The sequence below is a fragment of the Balaenoptera musculus genome, chromosome 8 (assembly GCF_009873245.2).
Source record: "Balaenoptera musculus isolate JJ_BM4_2016_0621 chromosome 8, mBalMus1.pri.v3, whole genome shotgun sequence".
Taxonomy (NCBI): Eukaryota; Metazoa; Chordata; class Mammalia; order Artiodactyla; family Balaenopteridae; genus Balaenoptera; species Balaenoptera musculus.
The window spans coordinates 14,790,738-14,810,031 of record NC_045792.1 but is presented as its reverse complement, the minus strand read 5'-3'; the positions used below and the strand labels follow the sequence as shown (position 1 = coordinate 14,810,031).

At 50.2% G+C, this 19,294-nt stretch overlaps 1 protein-coding gene across 1 annotated transcript in view; it reads right to left on the bottom strand.

The window, feature by feature from the left end:
• The window catches only part of DSCAML1 (DS cell adhesion molecule like 1), a 347,779-nt gene that overhangs the window by 316,471 nt on the left and 12,014 nt on the right, over positions 1 to 19,294 (bottom strand). The window contains exons 2-3 of the mRNA XM_036859273.1: positions 15,548 to 15,865; positions 11,888 to 12,034 (exon numbers count right to left, since the gene is read on the bottom strand). Of these exons, the coding sequence (XP_036715168.1) occupies positions 11,888 to 12,034; positions 15,548 to 15,865 (465 nt within the window). The remainder of the gene's footprint in view (positions 1 to 11,887; positions 12,035 to 15,547; positions 15,866 to 19,294) is intronic.

Sequence of the window (19,294 nt, the reverse complement as noted above, 5' to 3'; positions counted from 1 at the left end):
GAGAGGAAAACACTCCCAGTTTCCAGGAAGCCTCTGAGCCCCACTGCCCTCTGTACTGGAAGGCAGGGGGCTGTTCCTGGTTCCAACTGGCTTTGCATTCCACTGCAAAAGGCAGGCTCGGCAGCCCCAAAAGACACATGCCTAAACTCCTGAGAATTCTGCTCACAGCAAGATGACAGGTAGACTACAAAAGCCAAAGTTATAATGTTAGGGAGTGGGCTTCAGCCATGCAGGGTAACACGAAGGACTTACCCTGCCTCTGACCCGGTATGAGAGTTGTCTCCTAACTTTCCTAACCTGTGCCCTTCACCCTGAAGGCCAAGTGACCTCCAGGGTAATGAGAGCTAAGCCCATCCCCCTGTATATTTATTCCTGGATGCTCACCCCTATATACTCACACCTGGACACTCACTCCTGGAATCTCACTCCTCGCAGAGAGACCTTCCAGGTCTCAAGAAGAAGATGACTAATCCTGGGCAGTTAATCATGTGTCTGCTCAGAACTAGGAAAAATTGAAAACCTACAGATAGAGAAAGGATCTATATGTAGAAAGTAGATCTATATAGAAATATATAAACTATACATAAAAGATGTTTTCCCTGTAGAGAAAAAGTACATAATTTCTATTCCTCTCATGTGAGGAAACTGAAGCTCGGAGAGATTAAAGGACTTAACTAAGGTCACATGGCAAGGAAGGAGCAAGACGGGATTTGAGCCCAAGTATCTCTGAGGCCAGAGCCCACACCCTTTCAGCTTTGCTACACAGCTTCCCTCCACCAAAAAGGGGCTGCAAGTAGGTCCTGCTGATGTGGGGCATCGCAGGAGCAAATAAAGGCTTTATTCTAGCAGCCACAGAACCACATCCTTCCCTTCATTTTTTTTTTTTTTTTTTTTTTTTTTTTTTTTTTTTTATAATTATAACAATGTTCCTTTATTTATTTATTTATTTATTTTTGGCTGTGTTGGGTCTTCGGTTCGTGCAAGGGCTTTCTCCAGTTGCGGCAAGCGGGGGCCACTCTTCATCGCGGTGCAGGGACCGCTCTTCATCGCGGTGCGCGGGCCTTTCACTATCGCGGCCCCTCCCGTTGCGGGGCACAGGCTCCAGACGCGCAGGCTCAGTAGTTGTGGCTCACGGGCCCAGCCACTCCGTGGCATGTGGGATTTTCCCAGACCAGGGCTCGAACCCGTGTCCCCTGCATTAGCAGGCAGATTCTCAACCACTGCGCCACCAGGGAAGCCCACAGAACCACATCCTTCCCTTCATTTAAATCCATCTCATTTACAACCTAATCCACAGGTCGGTCACCTTCCTGGTTAAACATTCCTCCAGGTACTCAACAATCATTGTCTGAGCACCTACTATGTGCTGGCACAGTGAGGCTTGTGGCGTGATGAATACAAGCTCCCCTCCCAACACCACCGCCATCCAGCTCTGGCCTCTGCTTTGCTGGGTCCCACATGGTTCCAGCTTTTGCGGCGAAGTCTCACTGATACGCAACAGAGTTCAAAATCACAGGCTTGGCAGGAAGTGCCATCTATACATAGCTCTACCACTCTGTAAGCACCGTTGGCTTCTTCTGAATAAACGCTACCCTACATTAAATGCCAGAATCTGGCGAGCAATACTGCATGTTTGCAATGAGATTGAGAACTAAAGGCAAGATTGATTCTGATGTGAGCACCAGCAAAGCAAATGGGTTTTTGAAAACCCTATAATTTCCCTGCAACCCTTGACTTCACTAAACACACATTTTTAGACTACAGCACAGTTAGGTAGGCATTAAACAAAAATGAGGTAGTCTAATGATGATTTATGTGTAGGATAACCTTCTATAAAGAATTCTGCTCTAATTTCAGGGTAACTTACAGAGGTGCCAACTTTACGAAACAATGCCGCTTGTTCTGCGTCCACTGCCACGGTGTGATCCCAGGGCAGAGTGTTTGCCTGCAATTGTCTTAAATCTCCTGAAATTCACCCAGTGGGTGCTCTGGAAATGCAGCACCTGCCATGAACTAAATGGAAAAGCAAAACATGACACATACGTACGCCTCCAGAGGCACCTGTGAACACAGACATTTCTGCTTGACTGAGGAGCCGCAGCTGATAGTTCTGGAACCAACCAACTGGCAAGCAAATGCAGAGCAGCCCACCCACCGGGAGACTGGCAGAGGTGCTGAGGAGCTGTGGGCATGCACTCCGGGTGGGGCCTCAAGAGCTCCTGGAGGGCTTCCCTGGTGGCACAGAGGTTGAGAATCTGCCTGCCAATGCAGGGGACACGGGTTCGAGCCCTGGTCTGGGAGGATCCCACATGCCGCGGAGCAACTAGGTCTGTGAGCCACGACTACTGAGCCTGCATGTCTGGAGCCTGTGCTCCGCAACAAGAGAGGCCGCGACAGTGAGAGGCCCGCGCACCGCGATGAAGAGTGGCCCCCACTTGCCGCAACTGGAGAAGGCCCTCGCGCAGAAACGAAGACCCAACACAGCCATAAATAAATAAATAATTAAAAAAAAAAAAAGAGCTCCTGGATGCAAGCATCAAACTGGAGATCTGGTACCCACCTCCCTGGCTGTGTAAGCTTGGGAGGGCCCTTCAGCTCCCCCAAGCCTTGGTTTCCCTGCCTATTAAGTGAAGTTAAGAATGTGTCACCCTCAGATGGGGTTGGAAGGGTTCAATAAGATGCTGCCTGTGAACCTGCTTTATAAACCAGAAAGCACTATATAAGTGAAAGATGACACAGGCATCAGGGCACAGCTGCGAGGTGGCCCAGGTCACCTCTAAGAGCTGAAATCAAACCTCTCTGGGCTCAGATCCTGCCACACCACATGGCCTTGGGCAGGTGACCAGCTTCTCTGCCTCAGGCTCCTCTTCTGCAAAATGGAGATAATAATACCACCTAGTACGTAGCGCACTTATGAAGATGAAATGAAATGACTTGTGAAAAGCACTTACCACATAAGAGCTCAATAACTGATCACTTATTTTCTTACTATATTATTATTATAGTATTATTATTACTATATTATTATCACTATGATTATCAGTTCAATTTAGGCCATCTGACTTAGGAGAGAATTCCTTTGCTGCTTCTGAATGCTTCCTTGTAATCTCTAACCTGCAAAGCATGTGTTAAGGCATTAGAAGGTGGGATTTTTCTCTCTGCCCTCCGAGAAGGAAGATGAGGCTCCCTTCCCCATCAAAGCAAACAATAAGCAAATACCACCAGCAACATTAAGGGTCAGCTGCCTTTTCCTCTCTACAACTGCCTTGATGAGAGAAATAGTAATTGTCATGAGTACCTGGGACAGCCCTCATGCCGGAGTCACTAAAGTATGTTACAAAGAAAGAGCTTGGGTTTTAGGGACAGAAGCTCTGGGTCCAAGCACAGGCTCTGCCACTGAGAAGCTGTGTGCCCTGGAGCAAATTGCTTGGCCTCCCTGAATCTCACTTCTTTACACATAAGGATGGGGGTAGCACGCCCCCCTCACAGGGTTAAAAGAAGAATTCAATGGGATGACATCCAGGTGCCTGTCACAGGGCCCTGCATACACGTATGTCTTACTACGTATTTATCTGCTCTTTTTCTGACTTTTCTTCTAAATGCGCAAGTCCTTGAACCTCACTGTGTCGTCGGTTTCCTCATCTGTAAAATGGGGAAGGGAATGGGGGTTCCTGTGAGGAGCCAACGAGATCGCCTAAAAGCACCTTATCGACTGTATAGTGTTATTATTGAACCAGGGTTTGAGAGTGAGCTGATGAGCCCCAGGTGGTTTGTAGAGTGGATCTTTGCTGTGTTGGTACTGAACCACACCCCTTCGTTCCTTCCTCAACATAATTCTGATCAGGTACCATGCAAGGCACAAGTGAATACAGAGATTAATAATGCTACAGTCGTTTTGTTTCTCTCCTTCTGCCCAGATATCATCATGGCCTATATGAGTTAAAAACACCACAGTGGTCATAGGTCTGACCCCAGCTGTTTATGGCTTTCTCAAGATCACGTTTAGGGGAAGCCATTCTCCATTCTGTGATTCCACTACCACCACTCCTCTGGGAGGCTGTGTCCCTGGCCGACCCGTGTCCTGCCTCTAGCCCCGTGTCCTGCCTCCAGCCCCGTGCCCAGACAGGGGAGCACGGCCCAGGGTTGGACCATGGCATGAAGCTGGGTGGGCAATTTCCCTGCTGAGTTTAGTCCACTCTTTCTCCATCTGAGAATTCAAGTCTCCCCAGAGGCCTAACTTTCATCTAAAGGATTCTGTGTGCAGTAGGTTTCACTGTCCCCATTTCACAGGTGAAAAAAACCAAGGCCTTGAAAGTAACTTGCTCAAGGTCACCGATTAGGACCAGCAGACTCCATAAGCCCAACTTCTTTCTGCTACACCCCCCTACCTCTCCCTCTTCTGTAAATTGTCTGCTCGTATCTGTCACCCAATTTTTTATTGTGTTGTCTTTTTCTTGTTGATTTTCAGCAGTTTTAAAAAATATATATATATATTCTGTATATTGATTTTTTATGAGACAACATAGTACAGAGCTCAGGAGCACAAATAATGGAGTCTGGATGAAAAGTTTAAATTGCAGGGGCTTTCCTGGTGGCACAGTGGTTGAGAATCCGCCTGCCAATGCAGGGGACACGGGTTCGAGCCCTGGTCCGGGAAGATCCCACATGCCGCGGAGCGTCTGGGCCCGTGAGCCACAACTACTGAGCCTGCGCGTCTGGAGCCTGTGCTCCGCAGCAAGAGCGGCCACGATAGTGAGAGGCCCGCGCACCGCGATGAAGAGTGGCCCCCGCTTGCCACAACTAGAGAAAGCCCTCGCACAGAAACGAAGACCCAACACAGCCAAAAATAAATTAATTAATTAATTAATTTTAAAAAAAAGAAAACTTAAAAAAAAAAAGTTTAAATTGCAGCTCTACTGCTTAATAACTTTAGGCAATTCACTTAGCTTCTTTGTGCCTCGGTTTGTTCATCTCTAATATGGGGAATGATTATCCCCTCAACTTCAGATTGCTGTGAAGGTTAAATGAGCTACACATGTAAAATGCTTAGAACAGAGCCTGGCAACTTAGTAAGTTCTCCATGATCATTAGTCATTATTATCAGGTTGCCTCTTTTTTTTCCCCTAGAACTAGATAGAACCTTTATGAATTAAATGTCCTGGCATCCTTTCCAGACTTCTCTCTCACCACTTCTACTTACCCTCCAGCCAGGTCACTCCATCCTCCCCTTTCCTGCTTGCCTTTCCCCGCGCTGTCACCTCACCCAACGTGCTATTTCTGCTCCAAGGCCCCCCTCCCCTTCATGAGCCTTGCTGGGCTGCCATCATCAGAAAGAATCCCAGCCTCCTGGGGATCTCTTCTTGGGAAGATACTATAACCCCTAGATAGGAGCTGCTGAAGGGAAGAAACAGGTCATGGTCAAGTTTAATTCCTCTGCAAGGCATGAGACTCTGCCTAGCACCCATTTGTTAAATTGCCTTGAGCACATCATTTATTTCATATCAGCACACTGACCATCCCAGCCCATTTTCTCCATGCCCCTAAGTAGTCAAGAGCTGAGATCCCCAATTTTGCATCTAAACAACAGAGTGTCACAGGAGGAACCCACAGAAGTGGTCGCTGTCAAGGTAGCTCTGAAGCAGCTCGGTGTAATGGAGACCAAGGACCACCAAGTCTAGATCTTGCAATGCCACCAATTTTCCACGTGACCTTAGGCAGTCTTCCTTCCTTACTGCCACAGGGCAGTCCAGCAGGGGGAAAAGAGACTGTCATTTCATCACCAACATTAATCATCTTTTCTGAGCACTGGAGTGGAAAGGGGTCTGAATGAAATACAGTTCCTGCTCTTGATGATTAGACATTCTCATAGCGGGAATAACACAGATTTTTTTTTTTTTAACACAGATTTTAAAATATTACAGGACAAAATACGATTAGTGTCTTCAGCAAGGAACTGATAAATTTTGGAGGGAGTTCAGAAAAGGATCCCCTGGAAGGAGGTTAATCTGGGTGATTTTTAAATCCATTCTTAGCAGAAATTGGGAAAGACATCATGGGGGGGAAAAGGGGGTATTTGAACCAGACTTTAAAAGATGGGAAGGTTTTAAACAAAGAAGGAAAGACGTCCAGTGGTTAAAAAAAAAAAAAAAAAAAGCACCCCATGAGTAGTTAAGGTACTGTGCCCTGAGAATGAGCAGGAGAGAAGGGGGAAGGGGCGTAAGAGGGCATTGGTCTGGGCCTGAATTTCTTTATCAGTAAATGAGGAGGCTGGACCACGTGACCTCCAAGGCCCTTCTAGCTCTGACAATCAGTGACTCCATTCATCTGTAGCCTACACGTGTCCAACTGGTTTCCAAGCACCACCTGGGCTCTCTCTCATCTGTGCCATCCCCTGTCCAAGTTGGTGGAGGCTCATGGGATCAAAGTAGCTTTAATATCAGCTGGAGCAAAATGCAATTAATACGTTGACGCTGCATTCCAAAGCAAACCAAGATCATATTTGATTGCTTACTGTGCTGGAATTATCCATCCTTGCCCATCAGAGCTGACAACATGAACGGAATCCTAAATTCCCAGATCAGACCAACTTTGTGTCTCCCACTGGGCCCAAGACAGAGCCAGTGCCCAATAAAACCTCCTTGTTAGAATGACTGCTCACTGATCTTTCAGCTGGAGAGCTGTTGACCTTCAGAAAAGCCAAAGCCTCTGGTCACTGCACACAGAGCCAGAGGCCAGGGCAAGGGCTGGTGACATGTTTCTGTCCCCGAGCAAGTGCAGGAGACAGGACAGGCCCTCCTCCTATGTTGGAATAGTCCGTTCCTAATGAGGAAACTGCTCTGGAGAGGCAGCAGGGAATAGAGCAAGCTGGAGGACCCCAGCTCAAACCCAAGCCACTTATTAGCTGTGTGGCCTTGGCTAATTTGCTTAACTTCCCTGGGCCTCACTGTTCTCATTTATAAAAACTGGAAAAACAAACAAACAAACAAACAGCTATCTTAAAGGGTTATTGTGAGGATTAGAGATAATATATGTAGAATGCCTAACACAAAAGAGGTCTCAGTACATGATAAATATTATCATTAATCTTGTTATTATTATTATAACAGGTGCTGTGAGGGCCCTGGGGATAAAGAGATGCAAAAGATGGAGTTGTACACCCTCCTGCAGCAGACAGACAGAAACAACAGCCTCTAACGTGAGACACTGTGAAGTAAGTGCTCCAGGAATGGAACCAGAGGACTGATAGGTCTGCTGGAGGCTTACGTAAAACTTCGTGGAAGGGGACACACGTGAACCAAGTTTAAAGGACAGAAGAGGAGTACAGTATCAATAAGGAGAAGAGGGGATCAGTGCAGACCAGGCAGAGGAGACGCAAGACCAAATGCAAAGAGGTACGAAGAACCATGAGCAATTTGGAGCCCTGGGGACATTTAGGGAGGTGGGTGATGGGTGCGGGGCTCACTGCCTTCCCACCTATGGTCCGGGAGCACTGCCCACTTTTCTGAAAGGACCCCTCTGGCCAGTTTCTCCTTGCTCCTGCTTCTCCCCTCCCCCAACACAGAGTGTCCCCAGTGCACTCCCAACCTGGCCAAGGCAGGATGACAACCCAGCAGTCAAGAGCCCCATTCACTTAGACAAGGGAGCTGCTCCAGGCTTGTCTTCCACAGCACCGGCAGATACATCTGGCCCGCATCTGAGCAGTGTCCAAAACTCCCCACTGGGGCCCAGACAGCCAGTCAGGATGCTGGGGAAGAGCATGCTGGGAAATTCCCACAAGGAGCCTGCATCTATATAATCAGGTCTGGTGGAAATTAAAAGCTATTAGGAACAGGGCCGGATTTATCTTTATATCCAATAACATGCATTGTAATGGTGATCATGCAGATGGGAAATTAAACCACATCCCGGCTTCACTGGAGGCCTTAATTTTAATTTATGTCTATGCACAGCCCTTTGCCCTATTACCCCCCATCCCACTCGCTCTGGAGAGCCAGTTTACCTCCAGACCAGGTCTCCCGGGAGAGAAGTAAGGGGTAGGAGTCTGTCAGCTCATAGGTGAGAGACTCTGTGCTTTTACACACACATCTCTGAATAGCCCAATGGGAGGAAGTTGATCAGCTTGGGGGGCAGGCAGGAGGAGGAAGAGAGGGGCAGTAGGTGGCTCTGAGAAAGGTAGCACTTTGGGCTGTCTCTCCAGCCTCTACCTACCCTGCGAAAAGCACAGCCCAAAAGCGGCACAGAGTTTCAGCGGAGGCTCCAGGAGGCTTGCCTGCCCTCCCAATGTGGGCAGCTGGGAAGGCCAACCCATGAGCCAATACCCAACTCATGGAGCTTGCTTAGGCCCCGAGCCTCTAAGTCCTTCCAAACCCCCTCAGAGAGGCAGACCATTCACAGGGGCCTGCAGCCACCCCATCAGGCCCCTCCTCCCAGGGCACCCACCCTCCCCAGGGAGTTGTCTCCTGGGCCCTGATTGGCCCACGTCAGCCTCCGTTCCTCCTCCTGCTCTCTCGCACCTGCTCCTGATGGCCCCGTGGTTGGCGGAGGATCTGAGCCCAGCCCAGCAGACCCAGAGATCAAAGTCAACACCGTTCTCCCCGCTCCAGAAGCTGCCCCTGAAGAGTCAGAGGAAAGTCACTCAGGCTCCTAAGTGCTTCCTTAACCTCAAGGTGACCTCATCATTAAATCTCCCCCCACCGTGAGAAGCTGCCATCCAACATCCCAGCCAAAACACACACGCACACACACACACACACAGGGCAGTGTGGTATGGATAGCAGAGAATCCTATTTTTATGAAAAAAAATCAATAAACAATTTGCATTTTCCAACATTAAAGCCTGGAGCAGGTGGGCCCAAGTTCTAGCCCTTCATCTTTAGAGCCTGGAGGATGCAAAACTCCACTCCCTCTGGTTCTCATGAATTCCTCTGGGAGGGTGTTAGGTGGATTCATGCGCTTTGGAAAGTTCATCCCTGGATCTAAAACGTAGCTGTAGAGGGATCTAGAATGATTTTGGATGGGGCTGGAGGGCTGGGCAGGGGAGGAAAATTCTCCAAGGCTAAAGGAAAGGAAGAGGTTCTACAGAACCAACGTGTAACAGAGCCCTGCAGATTAACGACCAGCCCACTTCCCTGATAATTATGTCCTTTGGGACCACCAGCCCAGGCTTGACATCAAAGACAGCCCTGAAGCACCAACTAACTACAGTGAGTCTGGGGGAAGCTCACTGCCTCCACACAGGAGCCAGGTTAATCTTCGTCTCTCCTGTCTGAGCTGAGCTTCTAACTACCCCACGCCCACTGCACCCAGCCTTATCCCAATACCTCCCATATTCTTTCAGAACTCTCCTGATCATCCATCACGCACCCACTGAACATTTGGTGAGCATTTGTCCTGGGGGTGCAAGGCGGTGCGTCAGGAGCCTAGGGATGTGTGCCCGAAAACAACCCAGGTCCCACCCTTGGGAAACTCAGTCTAGTGGGGGACACAGACTCTGCTACACAGAAATACACACACCTAAACAGGACTCGGCAATACAAAGAGGGGCACGCTCCCATCCCCCCGAGAGTCATCGTCACAGCCCCAGCCCATCCTCAGTGTGTGGCGGGCAGTGTTTGAAACATTTGACATATATGAACTCCTTTCATTGTTACTTGAACCCAAGGAAGTAGGCCAATCATCACCCCTATTTTATTATCACTGGGGAAACTGAGGCACCAAGGAGGTAAAAGACTTGCCCAGAGGAGTGAGTTTCAAGCCCAGGCAGTCTGATCTTAGATTCTGGGCTCGTAATCACTACACTTGACTTAGTTCTTCCCTACAAACCAGCATTGACTTTTTCGCTTTCCTGAGGCCAAGGCACTCCTTGCCTAGAGCACACAGTCTCCCTTGTACTCAGAGTGACACTTCATAGGATACATTTGTGCGGGTCCCGGGAGGTGGTCCTGTGCGGGAGTTCAGGGCATAGGCAGAAAGGACAGACCTGGGTCCAGCCCTGCCCTCTGCGTGATAACATGTGTGACCCAGAAGTCCCTTTACTTTTTTGAGCCTCAGTTTCCTCTTCAGTAAAGTGGAAGGGGAAAAAAATACACTTAGGGACTTTTTGTGAGGATAAAATGAGGTCACATATGAAAGTTTCTTAGCCCAGTGCCTGGCATAGAGGAAACACTCAAAAATTTATTATTATTGTTTTAATGAGTATAACTCTTGGTCCATAAACTCAGGTGTATAAGAAATATCACATGTCTTTATGCTCTTTACATCACCTTCCACGTGACTCTGTTGGAGAGACAGGACATTCAGTCCCCATCATTGTTGGCGGGTTCCCCAGGGACGTGGGTCTTAGGCTGTGCATCTCATGCCTCATTTGGACACAAGAACCCCGGCCTCAGTCCCAGACCCCAGGGAGCCACACACAGCCACCCCTCTGAGGTCCGACCGCTTCCTCCCGCCATACCCCGTGAGCCGCCTACAGCACCACCCTGCCTCTGGCATCCGATGGTCTCCTGTCTGTTCACTGCCCTCAGAGGCTCTCCTCCCCGGCCAGAACACCCATCCTAACCTTTCCTGTTTGCTCACAAAAGGCAGGAAGAGCAGGTGTCTTCAAGTAGCTTCTGATTCCTGTCCAACTACAAGCTCTGAGACCAGGAGGCATAACGGCCTGGCCATCGGCTTGGGACTGAGAGAAGGAAAAAGTTCCAAGAGCAAAACACAAATTAATGTCTCAGAAAAGTATCCTGCCACGTTGGCTGTCAAGGTGCTGAAGCGTTGGTTCATCTCCTATAGCTCTACCTCAGAACCACTCAAGGAGATTTAAAACAGCTAGTGCCCAGGTTCTACTGCTAAAGATGCTGATTTGGGGTTGGGCCCAAGCACTGGTGTTTTTCAAAGAGCTCCCCAGGGGTTCAGTTGTGTAGCAGTATTAAGAATCCCAGCTTTATAGGTTTCATGCATAGAAGTCTGTCTTCTCCAACTAACCTGAAGACCTTGAGCAACTAGAACCATTTCATATGCCCAGCAATGGGCCATCAATGTTGTGGGGGGCACTCAGGGAGCATCTGGTCAAGTGCCTCCATTTTACAGAAAGGAAAACCAAGGTCCTTGATGGAGAAAGGAAGAAAAAGTGTCAAGGCTGCTGCAATGTGCAGGGATGCAGGGAGAAATGCTGGAGTGATGGGAAAACCCCACAGATTTGTAACTGGAGGCCTGGAGGTATTTTGAGGATCTGAGGTCCTCTCTTGAGATTTCCAGACCTGTTTTCCTGTTGAAGGGACAACCCTGCATAGGAACCAGTAATGAAGTGCCTGCAATCACGGCAGCTCTAACGAGGTGACCCTACAACATGGTATTAAGCTCTTTTTGCAACACCTGGCACCTCTAGCGTGAGGCCGGCTAGAATTCTGATGGAGCGTCTAGGCAGCTCATGAAATAAAAGTCCCACATGCATGCTCGCTCAAGTCTGGTCCTCCGAGAATCCCAGGAACACGGACCACACACCAGCCTCTTATCGCTCCTCTCCCCACAGTCTTTCACAGATAAGGTCCTTCCAGCCTTGCCTCCCATCCCTAAGGCCAAGGGCAATCAAATAGCCGGTGGCCAGGAAAGACAGTGACCCCCCTCCTTGGGGGGAGCAGGACCACCCTGTGTTTGATGGGACCTTCACACACGCCACAGAGGCTGCTGGCACGTGGGTTTTCCCCACCCACACGGAGACGCACCAAGCCGAGACCAAAGACGCTTTTTTGCCAAAGCACCACCAGAACAATAAAAAACCACTTGCCAGGACCAACCTCAAGAGCTGGGTTAGCTCAACCACCAACTCAGTACTGCTGATTTTCCGCCCCCCACCCCCCAGCATCCCTGCCTATGAGGCCCCGCGGTCCTCTCTTACCTGGGATGATGGCGACTGTGTCTTTCTCCCAGGACACAACGCTAACGTATTCCTGCACTGAAGAGGGGATGAGGCACTTGAAGACGGCCACGCTTCCACGCATCGACCTTTGATCCTCCACCCGAACGGTGTAGGGTTCCCTGAAAACTGCAGACAGATTGCGGGGCGGAAAGAAGAGGGTGTCACAGGCTTGACTAGGACACGGTGGGGGGGCCTGAGAAAGCCACCTCTCAGCACCCCAGGCCGCACTTCCTTCACCTCTTCTCCCACCTCCCGCTTGCCCCGCCCGGAAGTTCCTGCCAGGGTCTTATTCCTGCCTTCGCCAGCAACCTCCTTCCCACTCCACCAGACACCCGCTCTCCCGCAGAAATACCCAGCCTCCCTCTACAGGACAGTAAATCCAACTTCTAGCCTTTCCAATTTTGGTGAGTTTTAACAAAATGCATTAGATTGTTAGGGCCTGGAGGGCGGCACCTACGCCCTGCAATGGGATTGTATTCAACAAGGGCATGTGTGGTTTCTAAGCAAAAGCGCCGGAATCCCTCTAATTAAACCACATTTGATTTCCTACAGGATTCCTGGGCCCAGGGTGGTAAGAGTTTGGGCCACGATGACCATCATTTGCCAAAAGAAAAACTGTGACACATGATCTAAAAACAGATTTTTGTGCCACTTCAAAATGAAAGGCAGCCTGGGAAAATGTAGTTGACACACAGAACTTTCTGCAGGGCTCAGTGGTTTATAAGAACAATGGGAGAGAATACTTGACACAGTGATGATCTCTGAAAACACCGAACCCCAGAGACATGGGCGATTTCCAAGATTCTCCACAACAAAGCATTCTTGCTGGTTTCTCCCACCCCCCGACACCGCCTACAGCCTGACCCCCAGTCTTGCCCCCAGCTTCAGCAGATCCCTTCCACCACAGCGTGCAGTGGAGGCCTCCTGCCTCGGTCCCAGGGCCGGCTTCTGGGGCGCTGTCACCTGCAGGTGCTCTGCGTATCAGGTCCCATGGGTGGGCTGGACCAACCTTAGGGGTAGGGCCGAGGGGCCTGCTTTGGCCTCTCTCTGGTCCTCCTCCGCTTGGCCTCTCCCCGGGGCCCTCTCTGTCTTTCCACCTCTTCTCTGCCAAGCAGAGCTGGTGCAGCCAGAGCCCCGCTGCTTCCCGACCTTGTCCCTCAGCAGGCACCTGGGCTGTGTGCCCTCCTGCTCTCCCTGCCATGGTTGCCAGGGCGATGCTCAGGGCCCAGCAGCCCCTCCGGCTGTGCACCTGCAGTCCCTCTGGCTTCATCAAGAGCTTCTTAATTGGCTGTGTTTCCCATCAGGCCAGCCCTGCCCGTCCCTCCCCAGGTCTTTATTCTTTCCCTCCCTGTGTTGTGGCTGTGATGGGAAGAGACACAGTTGAGACGGAGGACGGAGGCATGGAAGGAGGCACTCCCAGCTCTGTGGGGCCATGGTCCACCCTTTCGTGGGCTGGACATCGCACTGCCTGCAGATGCGGGGAGAGCAGAGAGGAGGCTAAGGGGAGGGAAGCAGAGGGGAGGGTGGGAAGGGCTGGGGTTTGGGTGCACACCGCGGGGACAGTCCTCGAGAGCCTGCAGAGACCTATGGTTAGGAGCGTCAAACAAGCAGGCCCTGTGTCCTCCTCTGAGCAGCAGTGTAACCCTGGATAAGAGCTCGTGAACCTTCTGGAGCCTCGGTTTCCTCATTCGTAAAAGGAAACAATAACAGCAGCATGGAGAAGGCCTGGCACGTGGAAAGCACTACAGCAATGCAGCTTGTCATTACAGCCATGCCTCTGTGATTAACTGGCTAGGTGCCCTTTGGGCAAGTGGCTTAACCTTTATTTGACTTAGTCCCCTCCCTTGTAAGAAACACCAGACAGGATTACTGTGAAAACTATATCCTAACCCAATAACAGGCAGGTATTAGGAAACAGGACATGGCTTGCTCTCAGCTCAATCCTCCAGGCTGTGGAGGCCAGAACTGGGCTCCAAATCCTGGCCTCAGGGCTCCCAGTCCAGCACCTGGTGTCGTGTTAGGAGAACAGTGCTGCTCCTGAAAAGAGGGTCCACGGGTAGCCCCAGAGGAGATACCTAAGCGCGGCCCGGGGTCCTCAGAGCTCACACTCCCACACCCCCCCTCCCCCAACCAAACCAGTGGATGAAGACCAGCTCTTCAATTAAGAACTCCCACCCCTCCTCACCCCTACACACACCCATTCCCAGCTACTTGGAACCTTCTACGTGTGAGAGGTTCTCCTGAGGCGGAAGGATCCTAATTCAACAGAGCGCTATCTCACTGAACCATCACACGGGGTGATGAATGAAGTAGGTGCTGGCATCTGCTTTGCAGATGAGGAAACTGAGGCTCAGAAAGGTGTGTCCTCTGCCTAAGGTAAGTGGCAAAGCTAAGATTCCAAAGCACAACACAACTTTCCTTGAGGGCCTGACTCCTTGCCAGGACAGGAAGTCAGAGATATCGCAGGATCCATCGCTAGACATGCAGGTTGGGGAGACTTCCCCGGAACCCACTCTCCTCTGCCCAACACAATCGCCAGGAAAGATGGCATGCCCAAGCCTTGGAGCCATCGCAGTGAGCTGGCTAGAACATTATCTATCCTCTCCCACTCAAAAAGCTCTTCGAAGAAAATCATTCCCCCAGACTTCCATGCATTATTACTATTCGAGGCACTTTATAACGGATTAGGACTCACCAGCATATCATGACAACCCAGTTAAGAGTAACTCATCTAAGCCATGCCCTCACCTCCAGACCTAACCCAGAGAAATGAGACTTTCTAGTTTCTGTAAAGAGAACAGCTGAGAAGCCCTCACTTCCTTGCTTCCATCACCTCTTCCCAAGACCAGAATGCTTCACTGTTACGAGTTTTCCATCATGAATTTTACCTAAATGCCTACTCTCATGAGATATCTTATATTCAAATGTCTATCAACAGTGGAATGGATAAATAAAGTGCAGTATAGTCAAACGAGACTATACAGCAATGAGAATGAATGACATATAACTTCACACAGCAGTAGGGCTAAACCCCACAAACAACAGTGAGCAAAAGATTCAAGAGAATATGTGATGTAGGACTCCATTTAGATAAAGTACAGAAACAGGCAAACATCTATCTTGTTAGAAGTCAGGACTGTGGTTTCCCTTAAGGGTGGAGTGACTGAAAAAAGCATGAAGGGGCTTCTGAGATGCTGATACCTTCATCTGGATATTAAACTTTGTACAAATTCATCAAGCTATATACTTACAATATGTGCAGTTCTTTTATACTCTATTTCAATAAAGGGTTTTTGTGTTTTTTTTAAAGAAACTCACTGAATTTTTCCATGAACCAAGTACTAAAATGAGCACATTACTTAATTTAAATGGGCCCTATCTCCTTGGACCATCACACGTAGTGATGAACAAGGTGGGTGCTGGCATCAGCTTTGCAGATGAGGAAACTGAGGCTCAGAAAGGTGTGTTCTCCACCTAAGCACACACAGGAAGTGGCAGAGCTAAGATTCCAAAGAACAGCATGATTTTCCTTGATGGGCTGCCTTGCCTTCTTCCATGTTACACACACAGCCTCAAAACGACAGGCGCTGCCGGCTCCCCATTCCCGCCCTGTCGGGGAGCCCGTGTCTGGTCCTTTACCTGCTTTGACGCGGATGTTGGGACTCCGGATCTTGCCGGCAGCATTCTCCGCGGTGCAGAAGTAGTCATTGTCGTGGATAAAGCTATTGAAGGCGGAGGGGGAGAAGGGGTAGAGCTGCAGCGTCCCGTTGGCGTGGACGTGCCGGATGTGCGGCACGTCGTAGATGTCGTCCCCCGTGGCCAGGTACCATCGAAGGGCCGCACTGGGGGAGCCCGCGGCCGGGCAGGGCACCACCACCCCCACGGAGCTGGAGAAGGTCACCTGCTGCAAGGAGTCATTTACAAAGTAGAGGCTGGTGCCGACATCTTCAGGGCGGGCTGCAGGGGAGGGGAGAGGCTGGTTAGCACCTGCTAACGATACCCTCATAGGCCCGGAGGCTGCAACACCCACGCTCATTCATAAAACGTTCAAGCGCCAGTCATTCAACAGCACTGTTGAGCACTGACTGTACACCAGGCACTGGCAACGGTGAGTAAGAGACAGTTCCCACCCTGCAGAAGCTTCCAGCCTAGCATAGGGACGGCAAAAGTTGAAACGTCTCATCCTCCATGCCAAGCCAAGTCCACGGAGAGAGGCGGCCGCCACTCTGCTATGGTGAAGGGTTCCAAGCCATAATCCACGTCCCCGCACCACAGCCCCCCCCCCATCAACACTTTAGGAGAGACACTGAAATTGCTTAGATAATGGGTATTTATTGAGTACCTATTATACTCAGGGAGGTTCACACCCAGTCCCTTGGTTCATCTGTACAACACTGAGAGGAGACAGTACTGCCTCTTTTTTTATCGTTCCCTTTTGGAGGCTGAGCAAGTTATGTGATTTGCCTGAGATGACACAGCTAATAAGCTACACGATTGAAATCTGAACCCACTGCTCTAAAGAGGATCTTAGCACACTTTCTATCACACCACAGCCGAAAGGTAAAAGGTCAGAGACCGTGTTCTACGAGGAAGGGCTACACGAAGCGGGGATGCTGGCCCGGACGAGAAAAGACTGCAGAGCCTTCTTCCCCTCTGGAGGTCGATCTGGAAAATGTGTTGCCCCAGAGGATGGGATGAGGATGGGCGGCACCGTGGGTAGACCAGTCCAAGCTTGGGGGCTAGAGATACCCACCCCCTCAAGTCTAAAACCATCCCTGACACTGACCAACCATGCAATTCCCTTCCCCTCTCTGACCCTCTGCTCCTTCACTTGTAAAATGGAGGGAGGATACACGAGGCTGCAAAGACCCCGTGCATCTCTGACATGTTGCCATTGCAACACTCAGTCACACGGGCGAACATGCTCACGACTGCAGCTACCTGACAACATCAAGGCCGCCTGACAAGGAGGACAGCTGTCTGAAACTCTCATCCCAGCCCAGGGCCTCGGTCTTGCCTGCCCTCGCGGGAAGCAGCCCCCAATGGTGGAATCAGGGCCTTCCCTCCCTACCAAGGAACCTGCCCCCTTAAGAAGGGCCACCTCTGAACAAGTGGAAGCAAACCCAGAGGAAGAGGGGGCCTGGTCCCAGGTCTCCAGCTGGAAGCCACTCCCTCTCCACCAGGAAGATCAAGGAGCAAACAAACCACTCTGCCGCTTGTTTAAAGAACGTTGCAGGGGACCCAACTTGACCTCAATTTCCACAACTTTATGGGGAGGGGAAGGGCCTGCATCCGACCATATTAATATTCTCGGCTTAACTCTGAGCCGAGCCTCCAGGGAGAATGTACAGGGCAGCTCATTGAGGAAGGCCATTAAGCCTCATTGGTCAGAGCAATTCACATCATCTCATAAAAAGCTGTGATGAAGCCATTAGCAGCAGTGCTGGAAAACACATCCATGGGCTCCTTGCCGGGGTGTCAGGGGCATCCTCTTAGCTGCAAATGCATTTGCCGTCCCTACCCGGCACTGCGTGCCCTTAGCGGCTGCAGGGGGCGGAGGGGGGAGCCGGGGCGCGGTGGGCAGCACAGCTTTCCCATCCACGTCCTCACGCTGCCTCCCCGGTGACAGCGTCGGTGCTGGTGGTGGAGAAGTCTGCTCTGTGGAAGAGGGGACCCCAGTGGGGACCCTTGGAAGCCTGCCCAACTCACAGGGACTAGAGTATTCCCCAAGGTCATGAAATCATGCCATTCTGCAAGTAAGCAAACTGAGGCTTAGGAAGTTTCTCTTCGGATCGACACTCCCCAGGTTCCCAGGAGCCTGCTCACCTTCTGAAAGACTTCTTTATTGACATTCAGTCAACAATTATTCGTTAAGCATCTTCTACATGCCAGGCTCTGTTGTAAGCACTTTACTCGTATGACTTCTTTTAATCCTCCCAACAACCTTGTGAGGGAGGTACCATTCTTATTCCAGTTCACAGATGAGGAAACTAACGCACTGAGAGATCAAAGAGACTTTCCCAAGACCACATGACCAGTAAGTGAGGGCTCTGGGACTCAAGACTCAGGCAATCTGAGCCCGGAGACTGATCTCTTAACCCTTAAATGATTGTAACCACTGCAGTAATAAAGAGGGGGCTTATACCTCCCTCAAACACCACCTGGCCTCCAACTTCCCTTTTCAGCTGGCCAAGAACAGGATTAATATATCCACATGCCTGTGCACGCACGTGCACGCACGTGCACACCCCCTGGGAGGGGCCCGTGTCGGACTCAACGTTTCAGACAACGCTTAGCCTGTGGGCGCAGGAACATCACTCCGGGGTTCTGGGTACTTCCTGAGACAACCTAGTTAATCAGACACCCTCACCGTGGCAGTTTTATGGATTTTGGAAGCCAAAATCCATCAAGGAACAGAAAGAGGCATAATGTAGACATTATGCCTGACAAATGGACTTAGGAAGCTGAGAAAGATCCCTGACAGAGAGGAACTCAGGAATTGTCTGATTCAGGGGGCAGGGTAAGAAAATATTTAAGGATCAGTATGAAGTAGCCCTCAGTGATGATAAGACTAGCAGCAGTACTACTAGCCAGGGGATATGGGGATATATGTATATGTATAGCTGATTCACTGTTATAAAGCAGAAACTAACACACCACTGTAAAGCAATTATACTCCAATAAAGATGTTTAAAAAAAAAAAAAAACTACCGCTAGCCACCATGGATTTCACTAACTACAGGCCAGGCTGGGTGCTAGACCTGTTATAGGTGTTCTCTCACTTAATCTCATGACTCTCTAGGGGATGTTATTATTATCATCCCATTGTACAGATAAGGAAATCAAGGCTCTGAAAAGTTAACTAATTTACCCAAAGTAACCCACAGTGAAAGTATTAGAGCTGGGCCAGAACCCAGCTTTGCCTGCCTTCAGAGCCTGGGGGCGAAACTGCCCTTTTGTATGAACCACACCGAAGACAAAAGGAATCAAACCACAAAATCTGGTTTTCCAGGCTGGGTATCCCTCCCCATCCTTTCTTCCATCCCAAACCCACCCTCAATACACATTCCTGGTCTTCTCTCCTGGCTGGAAATGCATCCCACCCTCCCTGCAGAGACAACCCCTGGGGACCAGGCTTCTCTTGGCTCCGGGCTCCTGGAAGGACCGTCAGCCACAGTAGCAACAGCCTTCCTGCTCTCTGGGCCTCCGATCCTGCCAGAGCCAAGGACACGGGGTTCTCAGCAACTACAAATGGGTAGATGTAATTGATGAATTGACCGGGATCGTCCAGCCACCTGTCAGGGCTGAAGAAACAGCGGATTTATAGCAAAAGGTGAGTAGCCTCATATTTCTCCCACCGTGGTATGTGAGCTGCTGTCTTCTGGG